At 46.1% G+C, this 24,366-nt stretch overlaps 1 protein-coding gene across 2 annotated transcripts in view; it reads left to right on the forward strand.

The window, feature by feature from the left end:
* The window catches only part of APCDD1 (APC down-regulated 1), a 33,610-nt gene that overhangs the window by 5,997 nt on the left and 3,247 nt on the right, over positions 1–24,366 (forward strand). The window contains exons 1-4 of one of the 2 annotated variants that reach the window (XM_037806114.1): positions 7,808–8,212; positions 8,318–8,501; positions 11,410–11,941; positions 23,776–24,097. In XM_037806114.1, coding sequence (XP_037662042.1) covers positions 8,206–8,212; positions 8,318–8,501; positions 11,410–11,941; positions 23,776–24,097 — 1,045 coding nt within the window. In that variant the 5' untranslated portion in view covers positions 7,808–8,205. Of the gene's footprint in view, positions 1–7,807; positions 8,213–8,317; positions 8,502–11,409; positions 11,942–23,775; positions 24,098–24,366 lie in introns of those variants that run through there. The other variant, XM_037806113.1, reaches the window with a different exon arrangement.

The raw sequence follows: 24,366 nt of genomic DNA on the forward strand, positions 1-24,366 counted from the left end.
ATGAACATTGACTTTCCAAGGCCAGCAGTCTTGTTTCACTAACCACCCCTTCCCTCCCAGGGTTGTCTTTGGTCTCTTTCTGGATCGGCTTGCTTTCTGAAAGCACCCTGGTTTTAGGAAGATATACTGTGGACGACTGTAGCAAAAGTCCTCTATTTCTTCCCTTGAAACTGTGCTAAGGGCTGCCTTCTGTATACAGAATCTGCTAGATTCAAAGGGTGTAAGCAGTTAACGTAGTCACAGAGCCTTTTATTTGTAGTGTTGCTCTCTGGTTGATGGTCAATCCTATGTTTCCTTTCATTTAGGAAACTCTGGTTTTTAATTTGGTATCATTGGGGATTTTCACTCCCTGAACAGAGGATTATTATGATTATAATTGTAATTAAGGTCATTCTGCAATCATTTGGGATTACTTTTGTAGCATAATCTATTCCTTGGGAGTAAATCGCTTGTGTGTGCACGTGCTTACATGCACACGTGTGCACACACACACACACATACACACAAAGGAAGTAGCCCTCTAAAGCTCCAGTTCCCTGAAAGTGGTAATTTGTAAAATTGTACCCTGAAGCCCTTAGCACTTTAATTTACATCTAGAGTTTACTTTTTTCTCCCCAACACACTCAAAAGAAACTAATACTTTGCCATAATCATTTTATCATGGGACTCCTGAGATATGAGACATTGGAGAGTGAAGTCAGTGGTAAGTTCCTTTTCCAAAATTCCCATGGACTGGCCACAGAGCCTGGGGAACTTCTAATTTGGTTGGTATAATTGACCAACTGTTTCCATCACACTTCACAATGGAGAGTGGTTCCCCAGTTACTCCTATCTGCACCTGCAGCGTAACTAGCATTTGATTAATGAGAAACTGTATGCATAGAGTGAATTGTCAAGTGAAATATAAATCTTAGTTACCATCATTATCAGCATTATTATAATTTTTTGTTTATTTGAGAAAAAGAAGGACACAGATTTAATGACTTCCCCAAAGTTGCCTTGAAGACTCAAAACTCTCACCGCTATCTGACTGCACAGTTGAGAATATTCCTTTGAGATCCTCTTTCCCCTGGATTCATTTAAACCCTCATTACCTAGTGCCCTCAATTAACCAAAATATCTAGACTCCTCAGTTACAACCACAGTGTTGAGGTTATTTGTGTGTGTACTCAAAACAGAGAGTCTTTTTCATTTTTGTTTTGTAAGAAAAATAGAGGGGAGAATGTCATGGGCCTAATGGGGCCAATACCTTTACTCCAGACCTATTATTTCCCCATCCCAACACACTGAACATATCATGCCGTGCTACCATTCTTAAAATGGCCTTTAGCCGTGCTGAGAACCTGCATCATCGGAGAAAGATCGCAAAGCCAATGTCATTCCACACAGCATGGCAGAAGGGTCAACAACCCAATATTGGGCTTAACTTAACACTTCCAGTTGCACAAATAGTCCAGTTTAGTGGAGGGTTTTGCAAGTCATTATAACACATAATAAGCATATTTATTATTATAAATATTAGGCCTACTCAGATGGGAACTGTCATCATTGTTAGCTGCCAGCCTGGACTGTGCACTTACAAGTACCAGGACAATGGGTTATACAATAGAAGATATTTCAAAGTAGACTATTTAAATATTTTACAAATATATCCCCTTCAGATGTTCCGGTTTGCTGATGCTGCCATTATGCAAAACACTAGAAATGGATTGGCTTTTATAAAGGGGGTTTATTTGATTACACAGTTACAGTCTTAAGGTCATAAAGTGTCCAAGGTAAGGTATCAACAATTGGTACCTTCACTGGAGGATGGCCAGCGGCGTCCGGAAAACCTCTGCTGGCTGGGAAGGCACATGGCTGGAGTTTGTTTGTTCCCAGGTTGTGTTTCAAAATGGCGTTCTCCAAAATGTTGCTCTTGGGGCGTTTTGTCCTCCCTTAGCTGCAGCTACTCTTCAAAATGTCACTCTCAGTTGCTCTTAGGCCCTTCTTTCTGTGAATTCCTTTATACAACTCCAGTGCTCCAATAAACACCCACCCTGAATGCGCTGGGTAACACCTCCATGGAAATTATCTAATCAAACTTTTCACTCACAGTTGATTGAATCACATCTCCATGGAAACACGCAATCAAAGGATTTCAGTCTAATCAACACTAATATATCTGCCCCTACAAGATTGCATCAAAGATAATGGCATTTTGGGAGACATAATACATCCAAGCTGGCACAGATGTAATGCTAAATTATAATAGGTTTCTCTCTATATATATATATCCTTCTTAATATTATTTCTCAGTAAAACTTTCCTCCACAAGATGCAACAATGGCCAGTACATGTCCAAGACTAATAAAGGAGTTTACTATTTGTTGAAATCAGTCCCCTTCTCATATCTCTCTCATTTATGCCAGACTGAAATATTTCAGCACCTTCATAATTGCCCAACCCTCTAAAAAAGGGAGAAGCAATCTCAGGGAGTCTGTACCCTGCCACTGTATTGCTTAAAGTCTTTGGTGATTCCTCTTCACGTTCACATCAGGGCCACCCCCAGCGTGGCAAGCATGGCCTCCTTGACCTTGACCCCTGCCCTCCTCTCCCCTCTGAGTTCTCTCCTTTGAGCCATTTGCAGGGCTTCCTACCTGAGCTGCTCTCCATACATTGGAGATGCTTTATATACTGCCAAGCGAGCTTCCATTCCATCTTCAAAGTGTAGCTTCCTGTCCTGAATTCTCCAGGGAAGCCCTAAGGACTGCCAACCTCTGTCTCCCCAGTCCCTTTGCAGGCCCTATGGGCCCAGCCTGTCCTCCTGCTCCTCAGGCCATAATCTCCATAGCTTCCTACTTCGCATGGTGCCTGGCCCTTCAGAACCTTTGCAGAGGTCTGAGTTAATTAGTTGCTAGTTCTAGTCCCACAGTTGTAGTGGACATGTTCCTGGCATTACTGTAAACACATGAGTCCCTAGAGTGACCAGAAATCTAAGGCGGGTTTCCTGGAAGAGTACACCATGGCTGATTCTCTCACCTTGGGGTGTAAAGATATAGTTGTTCCGTTGGACCTTTTCTGCCACTGAAGTTGGTGCTTCAGTGAGCTTTTTATTTCTTGCCACTTGCTAGAAATAGCACTCAAATCAGAAGACTGTCCACGTTTTGCACACCATACAAGCCTAGTGAACACGGAGAGCAGTGTTAGTGGTTAACCCAAGACCTAAGAGGTGATTTCTTCTCCTTACAGCAACTCCTTGTTTCTCTTGACTTATTTAATTTTGTTCCCAAGAGTAATCAGGATGGTAGGCTTCTCAATGGGGAAAGATAAAAAGATAATAAATACCAACCCCATTTTTTTCAGCCTTAAAAATACAATATCACCTTAGAGTGTGGACCCTAAATTGCTCTGTCCTGGTGAAACCGTGTCAAATGGAGAATTCAACTCCCATTTTGGTGCCCATGTATACCAGGCTGCTGCTGTCTGGCCAGGTTCCTGAGCGTCACTCTTCTTCAAGTAACAGTGACAGTGAAAATGGGAATTTTCTAGAAACCCTGAGAAATTTGTTGATAGTCTTTTCCCAGCTTTCCAATGGTTTGCATTATTTCTTCCACCACTGGTTAAAAAGCCTAACTGTAGGTTCCCTTTACCACTGGATTCTAGCCTTCTGAATGCCCACACCAAATGATAATCCCCACACCCTCTTCCTTGGTCTTGGAAGTCCCCAGCTTTCCTTCCCTAGAGCCCTCCTTCATCACTTCCACCCCTTGTTGTTGGACATACAAGTCCATAAGCCCTTTAAGATGCTAAAGGTCAGTAAGTCTTATCTTGAGTCTCCATTACACCTCTGGCCCCTAAAATACACAGAGTAATAGTTAATAGGCATTTCTGAACCTGAACAACCACAGAGCCTGACACTTGCCTCCCACCCTCTTCTTCATCAAGCGTCCTCATTTAACTTTGCCTGGGAGCCCCCATCTTTTTGCTCTGAACACGTCATCCTTCTCGGAGCTGAATCCACCTTCTCTGGCTGACTTCCATCATTATTTTAGTTACTCTATTAGGTAGGCAGGACTTTCTGAGAGTGATCTAAGAACCTCGTCAACATTGAGAATAATAACATACAACGTTCAATGAGAACTTACTCTGTGCTAGGCACCGTGCTAAGAAATTGTCTCGGTTACTCCTGGAGACAACCCTGGAGGGTTACAGATGAATGGACTGAAGCTTGGAAAGGTTGAGTAATTTGTTCAAGGTCCCAGAGCTAAGGCTGTATTTCATCGATGGTAAGATATACATTTTGGTCCATATTTTAAGATCTTTGAAATTTGTACCCAACTCACAATGGACGGGGATCCCAGTTCTTTCATCCAGCAGGCAGCACTCACGAGGAAGGCATGCTGGCTTTCTCCTGGGTGAGCTTGGATGTGACAGCTTCAGTGGCTTTCATGGCCGTTCCTTTAAGTGCACTGTTGGCACTTGTCTCTTGAGTTTAATGGCAGTCAGGCTGGTTTTGAGAAGAGAGAGATTGGAATGAAGAGATCAAGCCATCTTAGTCCCTTCTTAGTAACTCACTTAAAAAATTACACTGTCAGAATTGAAAAGACAATTCATGTTGAGATGCAGAAAGGACTCATCACAGAGCAGTGGAGTGTTGCTTTGACATTAATGAAGCAAATATTTTTCATTGGGAGAATAACCACAATTCCATATTCCATATTTTCTCATACCACAACAGTCAATTACTTGGAAAGGAAAATACCCTCAAAATGATGAGGCTGTGCTTATGAGTTTTTAAAATATTGATTAATTTATTTATTAAGTACATGGTACTTGGATCAATTGGCTAGTTATTTGGGAAAAAAATTTTAATTTGAGAAAAATACATGACACGGAATCTTTTCTCAACATTGCATTCCAGGAGACCACTGAAAGACTAACTGGGATCAGCATGCTAGTTGAAATGTACTTGCCATGCCTTATTTAGTATCTTATTTCTAATGGATTAAAAACAAATGAACAATCTCAAAGCCTTACATGTATTAAGACAGATGGTCACCTTGATATTGGCTCTCTGGCCAAAAACTTTCCCAACAGTCAGAATTTTTAAACAAACCACAAAGGAATATATCAATGAATATTAATACATGAAGATTTAAAATATCTCCATAACAGAAACACTGTAAAATAAATATATATGATCTTTTAACAAATATGACAAAAATGATATATAGGCAGGAAAGTTATTATAAAGACTATTACATTCTACACCTTAGTCTCGGTGGTAGTTACATGGGTGTATATATATAAAATTTAAGCTATATACTAAAGATTAATGCACTTGCATACCTGACTGCACATATATTATATCCCAATAAAAATGTACAAAAGAAAGTTAAATAAACATTTTATCAAAAATATTGAATTGACAAGTATAAAAAGTGAAAAAAAAATATGCTGATGAATTTGATAAGGAAAGCACTAAGATCCAAGGATAAAACCTGATAAAGTACATGAATTGATAATTCACAAAAGAAAAGAATTACTAATGACTTCTGAATATATATATGAAAGTTCAACTGCACTAGGGGCTAGATGGATGAAAGTTCAAAAACAACTGTATAACAATCTACTAATCAAATTGGAAAGATTGTTAGAGTGCCAATATTCACTGCTGACATGTTGCATTCCTCTGCATTACTGGAGGACCCCCCCTCCCAAATGAATGGAGATCTTAATATCCCATTTTGGAGCCAGTGTGCATGTGTTCTGTTTCTGAGATACTTGGAAAGCGGTTGATTACCTGTCACATGGGAAGCAATGCAACTGAAGGCAAGAGAAATTGCCAGATCCCATTGAATAGATGTAAGAAATTTCAGCGCAGTCATTGGCTGCTGGGAATGATTCATGCATATGTTGAAGACTGCGGTTAAGGTATTGTGTCATCTTTTAAATGGAAGTGTTGTTTCCAGTGGTACATAAAATAATGATGCATCGTAACAGTCATTGAAGTCTTAGATTTGATGAAATCCTGTAAGTGGCAGATCCTGTGTCAAACCCAAGCAGCCTAGCTCTGTGGATTTCATCCAAATCCTTTCTCCTTGTGGCTTTTATGATCTTTGTGGGAAAACATTTGCAGGGTGTATATAGGTTTCCAAGTCAATATTTAGAACACAACTTGGTTGAGGGTGAAATGATGGCATCTTTACTGAATGCTTTGCCTGTCATATTTAAAAGTCTTCCCCTCCTCCCAATACCTTGTGACTTTAATTAAAACCAATTTTAAGGCAGCCACATCATAATTGATCATGCAGTTACCCACCAGATGGCAAGTTGTACTGTGTTTCATTCCTTGATTGAGTCACGAGGGCATTCAGGAGTTGCTTGCTTTCAGCATGATAATTACAACCCATGGGGTTGGCAGGGGTTCAACAAGCAGTACCCATCATTCCTACTCCAGCTCAAAGCTAACTTTGAGAGAGAGTGATGCAGCTATCAGATAAGTTGGCGGCAAACATCAGAATCATGATCAGTGGTTGATTGGAAAATGCAGTTTAGATGTGTGTCTGTGATGGGATTACTAGTAGCTCACCTTGAATTTTGCAGACTTTCCACCAAGTCTAGTGTCTCAGCAAAACAACTGAAGGGAGGGTCCTTACTACATGGCAGAAAACCAATCAAAGTGCATCTATTTTGTAAACAGGCTGCTCTTGAAAATAGAGAGAGAAAAATGACTGAGTCAAACATGCTAGGTTCCTTTGTCATAATTCCTGCCACTTTGCTTGCAAGGATAGAATGAGGGATGGGAGAGAATTCCAGGAACATTCCTCTAATGGAAAAAAACCTTCCTTCTAAGGAAACAAGGGGCCACAAAACAGAAGGTTCTTGGTTAAAAACCATCAGCGTCAAACAGTGACACCCCTAGGCATAGATTTTTAATTTTTAGTGTTTCCCTCATTTTACCTCAGGCCAATACCAGCTGACTTGGCTGAATAGGATTCTGTCTTCTCAGTTGGCCAAGATGTTAGATAAAAAGTTCACCCAATTCTCTGACTGTTTTGTCCACATGAAGACAAATATCAGCATTTTACATCTGAATTTATCTGGCTAGATTTTCATCATGTTGCTCTAAGACATTACATTTTGGATCTGACTTTTCATTTGCAAATGGTCTCTTGTAGACCATGGCTTCTCTATGAAGTTATTCAATTGTTGACTGGAAAATATGTATTTGACTCCTTGTAAGTAGCATTCTAACACGCGCATTCTGGTTTTTTGTGTGTTTACTTTGTCTTTCTTTTGATGGATTTGTCTAACTACTGTCTATTGTGCTAACACAGCACTGAACGCTTAGTAGGTCCACAACAAAGACCCTGCTGATTCATTAATTCCTTCAGGAGTGAATCTCAAAGGAAACAGTGGCTTTGGATTTTGACCCTATTTGTTATCCTTGATTTATTCTGAACACTAGGCTGGCAGTAGTTTTACATGTGTGGATTTTGGCCATCCCCAACTACCTGTGGTATGAAGATAAACTTTAGTCCTAGTGTTTCCTTTAGCCCTGGAAAAGAAAAAATATGCCATTTTCTGCAATTAGTTCTTAGTTTTAAACCTATATTTAGTTGGTCACTGGCTTTTGTGGAGAACAGAGGCTTGACTTGAAAGATAATGGGGAGAAAATCGCACCCTTCCCACGCTGTAGGAAGGTGGAACATTTGCTTTCCACTGACAACAGCCCTGCAAAGGGTGCCCATTTGGAGACCGTGAGAGCAAGTGGATGCATGGTTGGGGTGTTCAAACAGGGGCCAACCCACCCAGGGAGCAGATCACTGCTGGGGGTCCCACAGGCAGTGCTCTGCTGCATTTTTCTAGAGCCTGGTCCCCCTGCTCTTTCTCTTCTCACAGTCATGGGTAATGATATATGCCCTCTCTTCTGGATGACCCCTTTCTCACCTCTCCCCTCCATTCTATCTCCTCCACTTTTGTGGTTTGACAACAGGTCCATTTCTCTCGTCTGCACCCCTGGTTGCATTAATTTGCTGACATGGCACAATTACCCGTTTAGACACACAAACTTATGTGCTGTTTCATAGACACACCGATTTGAGTTTGCTGGGAACTGGCCAGTGGTCTCAAGGAAGTCATGCTTGTTACCTAGCACAGCTGTCATCTCTGCAGATCTCACCTGCTTCACCTCTGACGGGGTCTCTGGGGACATTCCCAGCTATGGATTGTGAGTTCTAAGAGACCAAATGCTGGAGGAAGGTCCAATGGGGGAGGAGGAGGACATTTCCCTGCTGAGTCCCCTTTCGGCTCACTGTCCCCTTTTCCTTTTCAGGGCTGGGAGAGGGCTCTGCCCTCCTCCATTCAGACAGCAGATCCCATCCTCGGTCCTTGGAGAAAAGTGCCTGGAGGGCTTTCAAGGAGTCCCAGTGCCATCACATGCTCAAGCACCTCCACAGTGGAGCGCGGATCACTGTCCAGATGCCACCCACCATCGAGGGGCACTGGGTCTCCACGGGGTAAGTCAGGAAGGGTGGAAATGAGGCCGCGGAGGACCAGCGACAACACCCAAATGGAAAAAGCCCTTTGCTGGCTGCTCAGATGCATAGAAACTTCACATCATCGGCAACGATTTAGGTGTTGTCTAAGTTTTAACTAAGCACCAAGCAACTTCTTGAAACTATGCTTGCTGACAAAACGGACCCCACATCCTGGAGAAATCGAATGCTGGAGCAGAGATCAAATGGTACAACAGTTAACCACAGAGGGTGTGTGAATAGAGACTTGTTTACTGAACTGTATCAGACCACTTGTTCATAAAGAAACCATTAGCAAGGGAAATGAAGAGTCTGCGTTTCACCAACCCTGAAACATGATTGGCAAGCTTCTTATGGTCTACATATTCTAGCCATATTCTGGTAATATAATATATGGCTTCAAGGCTCTAAGAGTAAGATAAAAGGGATTCAGACTACCTCCACTAGCCAGGACAGGTTCTTGGATTCTTTTCCATTGCTGTGGAGCTCGGCTTTGTCCCACTTTGAGCTCTGGCTTCTCTTCCATTAGACCTTTTAAAAATAGCCTAGACCCATAATTTTTTTTCTACTCGTTAAGTTGTGAATTAACAGGATAAGCTCTGGGATCTGATCCCTTTTCCCTGTACACTCTACCTAGGATATGGATAGCAGCTCCAGGTACCATGGGGAGAGATCAAATGGATATGGAGAAGAGGAAAAAGAGAAGAAATTTGTATGATGAAGACCCAGAATTTTTTTCTAAAAATGGGGTCTTTCGAAATAACCGCATGACATATATTTGCATAAACACTCTTGATGTGCTGTACTTTGAAATAACTTACCATTTTACCCAACAAATATTATTGAGGGCAATTGGCACCAAAGACTATGCTGGATTTTGTGTCTATAGTAGTGAACAAAATCTCTTATCTTCAGGGATTTTACAAAAAACAACACACACACAAAGAAACATACGACTGTAAAATTGGGGTAAGTGCTGTGAAGTTAAAAGAGAAACCAGAGGCCAAGAGTGAATACCAGGGGGTCCTTTTCTAGGTTGGGGGTGAGGGTGGGAAAGTTTATTGAAAAACATGACACTTGAGCTAAGATGCCATTTTCTTTGGACTGGGGGAGAATTTCCACCTGAAAAAACAAGCTAAGGCCTGGCTAAGTGGCAGAGAGCAAGACCCTGGCTCGGTTGGAGAAGACAGAGAGCCCTTGTGGCTAGAGGGTAGGAAAGGAGAGGAGAGTGGCCTTATCCATGGATGGAGAAGAGGAGAGGGCCAACTCTGAAGCACTTTCAGCACTAGCCATGCCTAGAACATGGTGGTCCAGCTTCATTAAAACACACTCTGGCCAAGGTGGGGCAAATGGATTGTGCAAACAGTGGTTTGGGATGAGCAATTAGGATACTTTGGCAATGGAGAGGACGGGGGAGTAGGTAAGAGTAGTGGTACGAGTGATGTAGAAATGAATGGATTTGAGATCATGCCATCCTTTGGGGGCAGAGTCAACATATTGCCAATACTTCATTGAAAAATGAATGAGTGAACCTGTCATCTAAACCTCAATTGATACCAGTCACTGCTTACACTGACTTTCCCTGATGGAGAAATCTTGCATCTTCTCTTACTCCTCCTTCACAGATTACTATGCTTAAAGAAGTTCTGCTGAGTGATGTTATTTGACATCAACTGACAATCTTTAATCTTTTTATATATATATATGAAGGTACCAGCTTCTGAGTGGTATTGATCTTTCACTAGTTTATTAACTGAAAAATTAACATTAGCAATTTTGAGTACCAGTCACCTTTGCAATTTTGGCCTGACTGCTTGACATAGCAATATTAAGTCATCCTAAACCAGAATTCTTTGTGCAAGTTGTGGGCTTGTAGAGAGTGACTGAGTTATAAGGCCATGACGGATGAGATGAGAGTCATGATGGAATTTTTACTAGGATCTAGTAAAAGTTTGCAGACAAATTCTTTGGCCAGTGTATTGAAGAAAATCCCCACCTTTTCCCTGATGCAAGTTCTGCTGCTTTTGTTTGTATTTATTACAAATATAGCTATATAAGGGATTTACCCGAGGAAACCCTACTGAGCTGTTTCGTGTTTTATGTGCATCTGGCTTAGGAATCTATCACGGCAGAGGACATTTTCTAATTGTCAAGCAGCCAAAATAAAAGGAACCCTTATCTGTTATGTTCGCTTTGCTTTCACAGTTAACACTAATTTCACCATTATTTTTCGGCAAGAGGGAAAAAAATTAGTTTTGAATGGACCAGAACATGGATGTCCAGTTGCCTCCAGGTGTTGCGCCTGCAAGACTAGATTCAGTTTCAGGAGGACAGACTTGGGGTGCCTGCCTGCTCTATACAGGGCCCGTGACAAGAAAAGTGCTAAGAAAATGAAGACCGTGTTTGAACTAGTATACAAGAACTTCTTTTGTCTTCCAACACAACACTCTTCTTCCTTATCCAGAAAGAGAAAACTGACCCTGTCCCTATGGGGCCGCAGGAGGGCCAAGGATAGGTTGTTTTGCTCACCTGCCCTTTGCAGACTGTGAAGGAACGATTTTCTGGTGTAGAGTGGTCAGGAACTCTGATGCTGGAGTTGGATTGCCCAGGTTGAGTTCTGACTCTGATAGTTGCTAATTGTGTGACCTTAGTTGCATTCCCTAAACTCTTTGTGCCTTGGCTTCCTCATCTGTAAGATGTAGTTAGTGACAATACTCAACTCATAGGTTGTTGGGCGACTTTGGTGAATTAGAATCTAGAAAGTGCTTAGGACAGGGTCCGGCACATAGTGAGCCTTCTTTTATCATGACCATAATTTTTCATCATCGTAATGAATCCCCTCCTTATTGTCTTTGGGCTTAAAAACATCTTTCCTTCTCCTTTTCTTCAGGTGTGAAGTGAGGTCAGGCCCAGAGTTCATCACACGATCTTACAGATTCTACCACAACAACACCTTCAAGGCCTACCAGTTTTATTATGGTGGCAACCGCTGCACAAATCCTACCTATACCCTCATCATCCGCGGCAAGATCCGCCTTCGCCAAGCCTCCTGGATCATCCGCGGGGGCACGGAAGCCGACTACCAGCTGCACAGCGTGCAAGTCATCTGCCACACGGGGGCTGTCGTGGAGAAGCTCAGCCAGCTGGTCAACCACACGTGCCCCGGGTTCATCCCCACTGGGAGCCCCTGGGTGCAGGATGTGCCCTATGACCTGTGGCGGGAGGAGGGTGGCTGCGAGTGCACCAGGGCCGTGAATTTTGCCATGCACGAGCTTCAGCTCATCCGGGTGGAGAAGCAGTACCTGCACCACAACTTGGACCACCTGGTTGAGGAGCTCTTCCTCGGCGACATCCACACCGACGTCTCCCAGAGAATGTTCTACCGGCCATCCAGCTACCAGCCCCCTCTGCAGAATGCCAAGGTACCTATGTCAGCCAGCTACCCTTAGAACCCAGTGGCTCCTCGTTATTAAGCAAAATGAGTGACCATTTGTGAAGGCACATCAGTGGGGTGAAAGGGACCCTGCAAAGTAAGAATTCTGGGTCACCAAGGCTGGGGGCTGCTGGGAGGAGAGAGGAGATGCAGAAGGTGTGGAGGAGACCCAGGTTCCCCGCCAACTTGCCTGGTTGGCTCAGGCCTCCATGCTTATCTTTTAAGTGTGGAGGTGGTAGGCTAGTGGTTGGCTGGTGACTAGGCTTGTAGCAGGGCTGGGGGCTGGACTGATAGTGGGCAGGGGACTGGGCTGCTAACAGGGCTGGTGGCTGGGCTGGTGGCAGGCTGTTGTCTGGGCTGGTGACTGAGCTGGTGGCTGGGCTGGAGCTGGGCTGGTGTCTGCTGGTGTCTGAGCTGGTGGCTGGGCTGGAGCTGGGCTGGTGTCTGCTGGTGTCTGGGCTGGTGACTGAGCTGGTGGCTGGGCTGAAGCTGGGCTGGTGTCTACTGGTGGCTGGGCTGGCAGCAGGGCTGGGGGCTGGGCAGTTGTACTAAGAAATTCCTAAGGCACCTTTCAGCTCTAACATTCAAGGATCCTCTTCTGTGATTCTAAGAGGAAAGAATGAAGGGAAATATGGGATGTTACAGCCTCGCTGGGAAAACACATGGAGCTGAAGCAACGATAGCAACCCAGGAGAAGGGAAGCAGGACAGAAAGGGGGACGTGATGATGCCACTTACATGGGGGCTTTAGAACTTTATAAACACGTCTCACCTGCGTTACTTCTTCAGTCTTCACCTCCACCTTGAGAGGCAAATGTTATCACTGCCCTCTTACATGGAGGAGGAAGCTAAGGTTCTAGGCACAAAGTGATTTGCCTGAGGTCACAGCCTAATGAGTTTCAGTGATGGAACTTGAACCCCAACCTTTCCTCTCCAAAGTCCACCTTTTTCCCATTGTATTAAGTGAAATGAAAAGTCACTGATCTGAAGGGAGAATTAAGGAAGGCAGGGAACAATCTAAACCTCATTATGTCTTTTTCTTCGATGATATTCCAGTAGTTATATCTGGAAGCCACAAGCTCAGAGCATGTGGCAGATCTGTCACCCAACCATCCCCACGGCAGAGTCTGTGGAAGGGAAGCAGGGAGGGGCGATCAGCTTCTTGTGACAGTCACAGAGGAGCGGGCCTGGGTCCGCTGTAGGTAGGTGACATAAGTTTTCCTAGAGCACCTCCCCAGCTGTTCAGACGGGCTTCTGGGGACCCCCTTCTGGAACAGGGGCCCTCTAATTACACAGCCCTGGTGGATTTTGCTTAGTGATTCATTCATCTTTTTTAATCTTTTTTTTTATTTTATCTTACACGTCCTTTGGGCCAGTTCATAACTGGTGGCGATATCACAGAGTACTCCCCCTGCCAGAGAGTACTGGATCTTATCTTTTTTTTATTTCTGTTATTGTGAGCTCATGTACTGAAAGTACCCTTTCTTGTAATTTTGAAAAATCTGCCAAGAAAGCCCCGTTGGCGGAGGCTGCTTCCTCTGGGTACGTCTTGTCACTTGGCCGTGGGTGACGGAGCCTGGCAAAGGGGGTGAGTGCCCTCAGACTCCAGCTCCCGCCCACCCCCTCGTTCAGGCAGCTGGCAAGCAGGACTTCAGATGCTCCCCCAGGTGTGTTGTAACACAAAATATGAGCCCCAGCCATTATTTCTACCTTGTAAGGGTCAAACCAGCCGAAGGGGGAAAGCTAACTTAGGGCGGAGAGGGAGAGAGGGGTGCCTCTAATGTTTGATGCCATGACACTGCTCTCTGGGATCTCGATATCCTCTTACAAGAGGAAAGGAGCACAGCATGCCCCAAAACTCTGCCCTTTGCAATATGTTGATTTTCCCAGGAAAGGCAGAGAGAGGAGACTGTGCTTACTAGAGTGATGCTTTGGCGAGAGCGGTGGTTTCTGGGTCAGGCTTCAGTGACTGTTTTGGGAAAACCAATATGAATAAGGGGCTTCCAGTTTCATTTGGGGACCTTTCCAGTTGGTAGCATTTTCCAGAATGCTGTGGCTGAACGGCGGTGCTCTTGACATCCCTGGTTTGAGAAAGTAGCCAGGGAGATGGGATTTTCTAACCTGTGTTTGGCTTCCTCTGAGTTCAGTCTAGCCAACTTTCAAATGATCTCCCGTGATGGGAGGTAAGAATGTCACAAATAAAAATGGCCCACAGATAATCCGGAAGCCTCATGCTAGCAAGGACATCAACCTCCAGCTTAACCCGTGCACCTTCATTAAGATCTGCCGAACTAGCAGGGTGCTTTTCTTCTTCTCACATTGCCATGGAGACACTACTGAGCAGCAAGCAGGGAGAAGTGAGTCAGGGTCTGTATAATGAGGCTCAGTTACTCCGGGTGGGCACTCCATAATGGAACTTGCACTGGGCTGGTGTCACCTGACTTTGGGCATGTCATCTGTGTGCACTCAAATTCAGTTTCTCACCTGCAGATGCCAGCTTGGACTCTTTGAGCTCCTAAGCTCTTGTTAGCACTGAAAAAAAAAAGTGTGACCCATAACCAGCTTTCCTGTCTTACCTCTGGTCTCTTCACTGTCAGTACACTCTTTGTGCTCCTGGTGGCATAGCTTTTCCAGACCTTAGGGAAGTCTGCAAGGTAAAAAGGCATGTTTCTTTTTACCTTGTGAAAAGGTGACTGCAGATGACTCTCACTCCCAGGTTTTGGCAGGAGCCAGTTTCCATTCTGGTTGTCCACCCGCTGCACGGAGCTTCCCGTGGGGAGAGCAGAGGCACACGCTTAGGGCTGCTGGAGGAAAAGTGAGGTCTTGAAAGTGACAGTTACTAAACATTGGGCATGGCAATTGCTGGGCTGGCCTTTTTAAAATTTTTATAAACAGAAGTCGAAGAGTGTGGTTAAATTGGACAGAATATGGACTTTGGAAGTGGAATTCAGTTGGATGTCAGTCCTGCTCTCATCAGCTGTGGATGTTGGTTAGTTTTCTCTTCTCTGTAAACTGGTAAAAGTGAAAGAATCAAGTGGATGCGTGCAGATTGGTGTCTGGCATCACGAAGGGGCTCCTTCCCGAAACTTCCTTCTCCCCGGGCGTGTGGAAAGGAGCCCTCCTAGACTTAGGGCTCTTGGGGGAACAAGGAGACAGTTGACCAGAGAACATCAGAATGTTTGCTGATGCCTAGCCAAAAAACACTTCCTCCCCTTTTCTATTCCCTGCGCTGCCCAGGCAGTTTTAGGGTCACCTACCCTGATTTTCAAGAAGTAGACTCTTTCAACCCAAGGCCTGATTCCCTGATTTGGGATATATTAGGGGTGCAGACCTCAAATATTAACCAGTACGTACTATTAAGTTAAAAAAAAAAGGGGGGGGGTGGGGGGAGGTACAGAATAGCACAAATAGTATGATACCATGTGTGTAAAAATAATAATAAAAGAAGAAGTTATGCTTGCAAAGGAATAGAATAACAGAATAAGGTGGGAAACCTAATGATTGCCTCTGAGGATGGGGAACTACATAGTTTGGGGAACAGTCACACAGAGACTTTTCACTACATACCTTTTTGTACCTTTTGAAACTTATGCCGTGATCTTGTATTACGTAAACACAAAATTAAAAAAGAAAGCTGAGGCAGAGGAATGCTGGGGCCCCAGATCAAGATGGCGGCAGGGCTGAGCAGAGGACCCAGGCTTCCGGAACCTTCCCAGCCGGCCTGCGCGGCCCAGGGGAGGTTGGTCACAGGCCGAGGCCTGAGGGCCAGACAGCCTGTGCCACTGCGTGCCACTGGGAGCTCAAAGGGCCCATTCTTCTCTTGTTGTACCTCTTGGCAGTTTGCTGCGAAGCCTTCAGGATGTTTTTAGATCCCTTCCCCAGGACAGCTAGGAGAACAAATAAATGGACTTAGACATCGGTGTCTTTCCAGACACAGAGAAACGAAAACCACAGCTCTCCCTGCGGGCCGCGGGCCCTGCAGGAGCAGATCTGGTGGCCTGGTGGCCACAGCCTTGGCTGGGAGTGAAAAGAAGGGCCCGGGAGAGGTGTTTTGAAAGACTGCACAAGCAAGCAAGCCTTTGAGAGGTTATAACCCTTCTTCTTTGAACTCTTTGCCTTTCCTAATTGCTGGTCCATAGAGACCTGGCTGAAAATTAGTTTAAATGCTAAATTGAGTTCAAAACCACTAGTCTCAGGCCCCTCTGGAAACGGGACACCGTGTAAAAATAGCAATGTTAGACCAACTTGTTTTTCTAAGCGTTACGTGGCTTTGCTGTGAGGTTCAGAGTCCTTGGCAGATAACTTCGGCTTGAAGAGAATCAGGTGTGCAGGGAGGATGGTATCATTATGAAATTGGCTACTCGTCATTTAAAAAAAAAAATCAAAAGAGCCTAAAATAAAACCGAAAGAAGATGCTTTGTGTGAATCCGGTTCAAAATCAGGCAGCCACCCCCTCCTCTGCTAGGCGCCTCAGAACCGCACTGTTGAAAGAGTTCACTGGGCTCTTTCTTTCAGTGGTAGAATCGAGTGGTAATTAAAAGTGAATGATTGCTGGGTGCTTAGAAGTACCAAAGCCTCAGGATCGGACTTTTAAGCAAATAGAATTGGCCTTTCTTTAAAATCCTGCACTGATTGAGCCAGAGGGTGGTAAATCATGGGAATCGTCTGAAAGCCAGGCAGCTTTCCCCAGCTCTGCATCGTAAATATCTTATACAAGCACACATATGGCAGTGCACATGTGCATCAGAGGAAGAAAACTCCCAAGAACTTTCTAGAGTACTCTGAGTACGGTAAGATAGGAAGAAAATGCCGGTGTCCCTTCTCTCTTGAGTTCTGTAGAAATTTCTAGACTGAGAGCAAGCATATGTTTCCAGGATAGCTTGCTTTTCAGAGCCTTTTTAGAGGAAGTGAAAATACAAATTCCATGGAAATCCCCGATGTTTGTGACGTCGGGGCCTCTGGATGAGGTAGTCGTGGTCATTGCAGCCCAAAGGGATGGACTGGCAGAGGGAAAGGTTTCTCATCAGGCGGTGCTTGGCTTGATTCACCGGTGGGCCAGGGTTGTGGGAGCAAATGGAGCCAGGGAATTGGGGAAGAAGCCCATGCCCCATCTCATGCTCCCCATGTAGGGGAGAAGAGGGGGAATTTGCAGAGGTGGGAGAGGACCTGCAAGTTCAAGGAGTCATGACTCAAGACAATTTCAGCAGCCAGTTTTCCATGAATACAGACTGACCCCTCCAGAAAATCCTACCTGCTCCCTGGAGTTAGCGTTTTCTGTAAGGCCAGCAAACATTGCACATGATATGAAAAAATTGAGCTGGTTGTTGGGGTCTGACTCTGAAAGCTGAGAGGGTTGCTTATGTGGACATTTTATTTGGGTCAACGTGCGACGTGTTCCAGAATTGCCAACCTCACAGCCAGCCAGCCACCATCAGGCAATTTGGTCATTATCTGTCAAGATTCCAGAGTCTTCCAGCAGATACACAGCATGTGAGGTTGCTTTATTTAAGGAATTAGCAGATCAGGAAGTGCTTTTTGTCAGGGACAATTTAAGTGGTAAACAGCTCATCCCTTAAAAGGCAAGAAAGACTTAGAGGACTAAGAGAAACCCTGGTCAAGCAGGAAATCTACCACTCAAAAGTATTAAGTCCTTACCATGTGGGAGTATCTAGCACTGTGGGGAGAAAGGAGGAGAAGGGGTCCAAACCAGGGAAACTACAGGGTTTACTGCAAATCTAATTTAATTATTAAAATTCATCAAATTTAACCATTTAAATGACTTCAGATTAATTGGAGTTGGAGAAGCAATCAAACAAGTCAAGATTAAATAAAAATTTTCCTCTGAAACCCCTCCTGAAGTAATTTCTACTAGACAACCAGCTTGTTCTGGTCCTTTTTTAAAATCTAGTATGTAAGAGTCTTATAAAAAGAGGTAAATTATCTTTTTTTGTTGTGATGATCACTGATATTACTTAAAACAGGAAAGCCTTGGTGAGCCAACTTCAGAGATTCTAAGTGTTTTAGAAAAGTCATTTCTAGAACCATAATGCTGCTCCCAGGGACCCACCAAGCCCAGTTCTGTTGACTTTGCTTCCCTAAATGTTCAAACACAAACCCTGGGAGCCGACAGTCCTTTGGGCCTTCTCCCACCTCCTTCAGGCCAGGCCCTGCCACAGGTAGCAGTGGCAGGCTGGGGGTGTGGTCTCCAAGCATCTGAACTCCGAAAGCAGGTGCCTCCACCTGCAGCAGGTGGCCAGGTGGGAGCATCAGTGAACTGTGGGCAGAAGCGCCGACCCCTTCCTCTGGCTCCTGCAGCTGCAGCCAAGGAGACCTAACCCAGTGGGCACAGCTGTCCTCCCTGCTTCTTTCTGAATGTGGAAACAGTTTGACCCCTGAGGGTGACCAAAATGAGCCAGAGACCACAAACTCCTGGGATCCCAGATCCCAGTAAGTCCCGCCCACAAGGCAGGGCAGCTCTCTGCATTTGTGAGGAATGGTAGCCCACTCCATTCACCATTTTCTTTTAGGGTCTTTTTGGGGAGGAATTTTTCTCTTTTTTTTTTAAACTATTTAAAAAAATTGTATTAAATATATAACACAAGATTTCCCATTTCAGCCACTTTTAAGCATACAGCTCAGTGATAATTCATTACATTCACCATGTTATGCTCCCATCACCACCATCCATGACCAAAATATCATGATCCTTTCATCCTTATAAATATCAACAGCTTTCTGTTACCTGGTCTCCATGGCAGGTTCAACACCCCCTCTAGGTGTTGTGGAAAGTATGAAAAATTGGAGAACACTTTGGTCTTGGCCTTAAAGAGCTTATTGTGAAATGGAGAAGACCCAAGAAGGGCTTCTGTGTGGCAATGCTATAGGAGAAATTTTAAGCCAACACATGGCAAATTGCAGTTACTGAAAAAAAAAAGCTCTCAGCATTGGTCATTGGCCATGATGGGTTTCTTTCTGAGAAACACTGATGTGTTTCTTATCCCATAGTAATCTATGGGAGCAAAACCCTACAAAAGGAAGTTTCCATCATCTATTACCATTTCTCCTGCTTGGAAAAAAAGTTTTAGCAAGAAAAGCGCTACGTTTGAAGACTTCTCTTTTATTAGGTCTCATGTGTGGTTGATCTGTTCACTGCAAGATCATATCAAGTAATTTCTTCCATTTGGGAAAGATGGCTGAAACAAGTGAATATAGTCAGGAAGTGTTGGCTGACTGAGTCTCCAGAAATAAATACTCTAGGGCAGAGAAAGGAAGGGGGCCTGAAGGGTCCCCTTCTGTTGTCAGCCTGTGGGGACGTTTCCGGGGGACTGGACCCTGTTGGGGAGATATCCATTCATGCAGGACTTCACCCCGCAAGGGAGCTCAGTCCTGGGGCTGGCACCCAGTTCCTACAACCGGCCCATCTTCCAGATTCTGCTTCTGGCTCATAAAGTCGTCTGAGCCAAGTTACTTGCTCTCTCCGGGACTTGATTTCCTCATCTGTAAAATTGCACCCACGGTCTCTTTGGGAGGTTGTAAAGTTTAATGAGATGACATGTCGAACCCTCCTAAGAATTGAATGTCATGTGAATTGAAGCAGTTGCTAGTTAATGTGTCCCCTGCACTGGGCAGGAACCAGAAAGTCAAATGGGCAAAACACCACTCTCTGCCTACAATACTGCTCACTTTACACAGTTTGAGGGGGATTTTCCATTTTTAGAAAAAAAGATAGTCAAGAAAAGATTATCTTGGTTATCTTTTCCTATTAAGAGTTTAATTGTACAGGAGCCTTGTTTTCTCCCCTCTCCCTCCTGAATTAAAGCTTTTTCTAGTTGGTATAAAGAATAGCAACAAGGAAACACTTTCTGGTCCTTGTGCTCTAACCTTCAGATTATCTGTGTACAGGAACTGCCTTTAAATAGCCCTTTCGAAGAGCCATGGGGAGGGAGTGGTGTAGCTGCCAGCCAGCCAGCCTGGGAAAGAACAGCCTCCCAAACAAGAATTATGGATCCGAGCACAGATCTCAAGAAAAGGAACAGCTTCGTAAAGCCAGGGAGATTTCATGGTGCAAATCATTCTGCATGTCTATAAACACCATGTCTGATTCTCTTACCATTTATCAATCTTGGACTTGGAAGGCTACTTATTAAAAAAAAGCATGTTAAGAAAGAAAAATTTTAGAGCCCATACAATCTATAGACCTCAGTTCCTGCTTTCCTGTAGGAGTTCCTAAAGGTATCTTGGGTTTGTTTGCAAGCCAAGGATTGCGAGCTTTAGAAACACAGATTATTTTTTTAAGTCTGTCTATAAAGCAGTTAGAGAGTTGTCCCCTTTATCAATTCGTGGTGAAAACTGTCTCCTTATTGACAGTATCTGCAAAGAGGCCCCAATGTCCACCCTTGTTAATGAAATCATTGGTTTCTTCTTGGCAACTGAGGAGTTGTTTGGAAAGTGACTAGTTGAGGACGTTGGCAAGAGCAGTCACCTAAGAGCCAGGCCCCTCCCACTCCCCCACCCCCACCCTAATGTCCCACCCACCCAGCTGATGGAGGTGAGACTCCCTGTGCATCCAATCCCACGTGCTCTCCTGCAGAGACATCCCAGCCCGCGACCAGCCCTGGCCTGAGGCCACACCTCATGTGACACCCACCACGTTGACCTTAAACAACCAGCCCTGGACATGGCTCCTTTCTGGAACATTCTGAGTGACAGCTGGGGCCCCCTCCCTCACACCCAGGCTTCTGGACTCTTGACGTTGTCTTAACAGCATCTCTTGCAAGAATTGAGGTCCCTTACCCACCACTCACCCCCATCTAAGAAGCCCTCTGTATGGATCCCAAATGGACCTTGGTATTTAAGGAAACAAGGGCCCAGTGATTGAGGCTGGTGCCTTCTTAGAATGGCCAGAAATGAAATAGGTGCATTTGATTTTTTTAGATATCCAAATTAGAGCAGGCCAAGCTGTGGGGAATGGAACAAAGGGGAGGTGGAGGCTGGAGTGGGCATCTGCTTGGGCTGCTTAGGACTCGTGCAGTGAGCAGGTAATGGGTTGACTTGGATCTCTACACTTGAAGCAGGCAGCCAGAGACATGCTTCCTGATGAGAGGAACGCTTGGCTCCTCCATGATGACTTGGAAAACGGGCAGCTCCTTACACTGCTGGATGTGTGCTCCTAGAGCTTCCTCTCTCTCCAGAATGTGGAGACCTGCCTGGCTTTGCCTCCTTCTGTTAACTGCCACTGACACCTGCAAACTTGGGTTCTGTTGGTGGAAGGAGGTGGAACCCAGTTCCACACTGGGGCTCAGTGAGGGGCAAGTGGTGGGCCGGGAGGCAGGGAAGATAGGGCAGGTCTGGATCCCTAGCTGATGGAGACGGAAGGTGCTGAGAGCGAGCCAGGAGGGGCTCGGGGCTGGGCATGTCACAGATGTCACATTAGCTCTCCAGCCTGACTATGAGCCTCAGAACCCCCTTTCCGGGTGAACATTTTGGAACCTTTAGCCCACAGCAGTTTACTGAGAAAACACAAGCTGGCAAAATGAAATTCGATGATGCTTTTGGCTGAATTTGTATCTCCCTTGCCATACCGTGCATTTGGAAGAGTGTGGCACACACACGTTGGAGTTGGGCATTTATTTAGGCTTCGTCTCAAGTGTTTGCTCAGTCTTCTTGGGAAATCAGGGATGTCCCTGGCAAGGTATGTCTCGTGGCCCCCCTTAGACATGAGGGAGCTAAGCAGAGATGAACTTGCCCAAGGTCAGCAGCTGTTCAGGGTTGGGGCCTTGATAGGGGAGCAGTGGAAAGCATGGGACTGGCCATACCCCCAGGTGGCCAGAACCATCTCTTTCTTTGCTTCCACCCAGATGCTCATCATGCTTGGTTTCCTCATGGAACTGGTAGGTGGCAGCTCCCTCCCCATCACAGGCCACAGGGCATTTCCCCCTAGTGCCACTGGGACCCTGTGTAGGCATACAGGGGCCAACAAACACAACCCACACCCTGGGGACGTCCTGGGACATCTCACACTGCAGTAGCCCACTGGGGCCCGTCATTTACAAGCCACCAGGGATGTTAGCCCAGGAAGCATTCTCTCTTGTAAATTGCACCTTGTAGCTCATTTGATGAAGGTTGCAAGAAAGTCCTGAGCTCATAGTTCTGTATCTGCATTCTGAGAATATAGAGGTTGACAGCTGGAAACCCACTTCTCCTCCCACTCCTCATCCCTGGCTCCTCCTCGCAAAAGCTGAGCCCTAAAAACACAGCGAACCACAGCCACACAAAATCAAACCAGTGTGTGCTGCAAACGCAAAGGTCCCGGTGGTTTAGAGTTGCAACTGCATAAAACTGGCGCTGGCAAACAAGTGCTTGCCTGCCGTGTCCCCAGGGCAGGAGGACTCAGCAGGCAGGTGGCTGAGGCTTGGGACACTCCAGGCACATCCAGGCTGGGCACGAGCTCCGGCGGTCACCCTCCTGCCATGGTGGGAGCACATTTGCCACCTGCTTCTGGTGGGGTCCAGCAGCCCAGCAGCCCCTTCCGTGGGGTTGGAAGGAGAACAGTTAAGGTGGTCTCTGCTTTCAGGAACACCTGACTTCTGACCCGGGGCCACTGGGCGGCTTAGGTCAAACACTGGAGTGTGGCCAGGCTCGGTTGCAAGGAGGCTTCTCTAAGCCCCACACCCAACCACCCTGGTCCATGGGGTCCGAGTGGTATTTTCAAACAGGCTCCAAGACAGAACCGTCTGAAAGACGTCACCACAGCTCCCCAGCACTTGTTAAATTGCTTAAAGCTGGAAAAGCAGGAAACCAGCAAAGGGCCATAAACCTTCCAAACCTGGAGGCCAACAGACCCAGAGGTGGCTGTGCACACGCAGGCCCCTTCCCAGAGGCCTCAGCGCAGCTTTCAAGCCCCCTCAGCAGGCTCCTGCCTTTCCCAGCCAGCTCCTTGCTTATCCGTAGACATTGAAACACTGTCCTGTTCTCTTGAAATTGAGCACGTCTCTTCCCCTAGGGCCTACCCACGGCATGTGGTCCAAAAGCTAATTAGGTTCCAAAGAAAGTCTCTGTGACAGCTGAAATATTTAGGCAGGCCTGTGATGTCTGCAAACTGCATGTGTGCGCTTATGAGTACATGCACACATATATCATGCAAACATGTGCACACAAAGGTGCATGCACATGCCCAGGCACGCACAAACATGCAAACAAACACACGTAAACATGCATGTGCACATGCACACAAACGTGCACATGTACACATGTACAAACATGGACACACAAACACAAACATGCTGCGCAAACATGCGTGCACATACAGGCATATGCAAACACATGCACACAAACATGGACACACAATAGCACGTGTATGCACACAAATGTACACACATGCATGCAAACACATAAACATGCCTGCACAAACATGCACGCACAAGGCATATCACACAAATACGTGCACAAACATGCACACACAACACACATGTGCATGCACACACATGCGTGCACACACAAACACATGTAAACATGTGTGCACAAACATGCATGTGCACACAGGCATATCACACAAACCCATGCACACAAACATGCCTGCACAGACATGCACACACACGTACACACATGCAGACACACACAAACACACATGTAAACATGCCTGCACAAACATGCACACACACGCACACTTTACTCTCTGTGTGCCAAAGCAGATGTCCTTTGCTTCTTGGGGGCTCAGGTTACAAGGGAAGGACCCCTCCATGCGGGGTGCCCTTTGCCAGGGGTGCGCAGGCACTGCCCTCTGGTGGAAGTGCGGCCCCTGAGCGCGTCTCTTTCTCGGCCGCAGAACCACGACCACGCCTGTATCGCCTGCCGGATCATCTACCGCTCCGACGGCCATCACCCGCCCCTCCTGCCTCCCAAGCCCGACCTGCCCATCGGCCTGCACGGCCAGTGGGTGAGCCAGCGCTGCGAGGTGCGCCCCGAGGTCCTCTTCCTCACCCGCCACTTCGTCTTCCACGACAACAACCACACCTGGGAGGGCCACTACTACCACTACTCGGACCCCGTCTGCAAGCACCCCACCTTCACCATCTATGCCAGGGGCCGCTACAGCCGCGGCGTGCACTCGGCCCGCGTCATGGGGGGCACCGAGTTCGTGTTCAAAGGTAGGACCCTCGACGCAGGCCCCCACCGGGCAGCCTCGGGACCAGGGGTCCACGGGCACTGCGGGGACGTCTGGGTGGAGACACAGCCTCGGGGAAGGGGCCCCTTTTCTGCTGCCGATGCTGAAGAGGAAACGAGGGGTCTCCTGGGCCCCCTGCTGGTTATGCGTGCTCTCCCTCTGGGGACCCTCTGCTTGCCACGGGGCCGGGGTGTTCACCTCAGCCCATGGGGCCAGCTCCAAAGGACCCCCAACCTCAACCCCACCACTGCA

The sequence above is a fragment of the Choloepus didactylus genome, chromosome 16 (genome assembly GCF_015220235.1).
Source record: "Choloepus didactylus isolate mChoDid1 chromosome 16, mChoDid1.pri, whole genome shotgun sequence".
NCBI classification, from domain to species: Eukaryota; Metazoa; Chordata; class Mammalia; order Pilosa; family Megalonychidae; genus Choloepus; species Choloepus didactylus.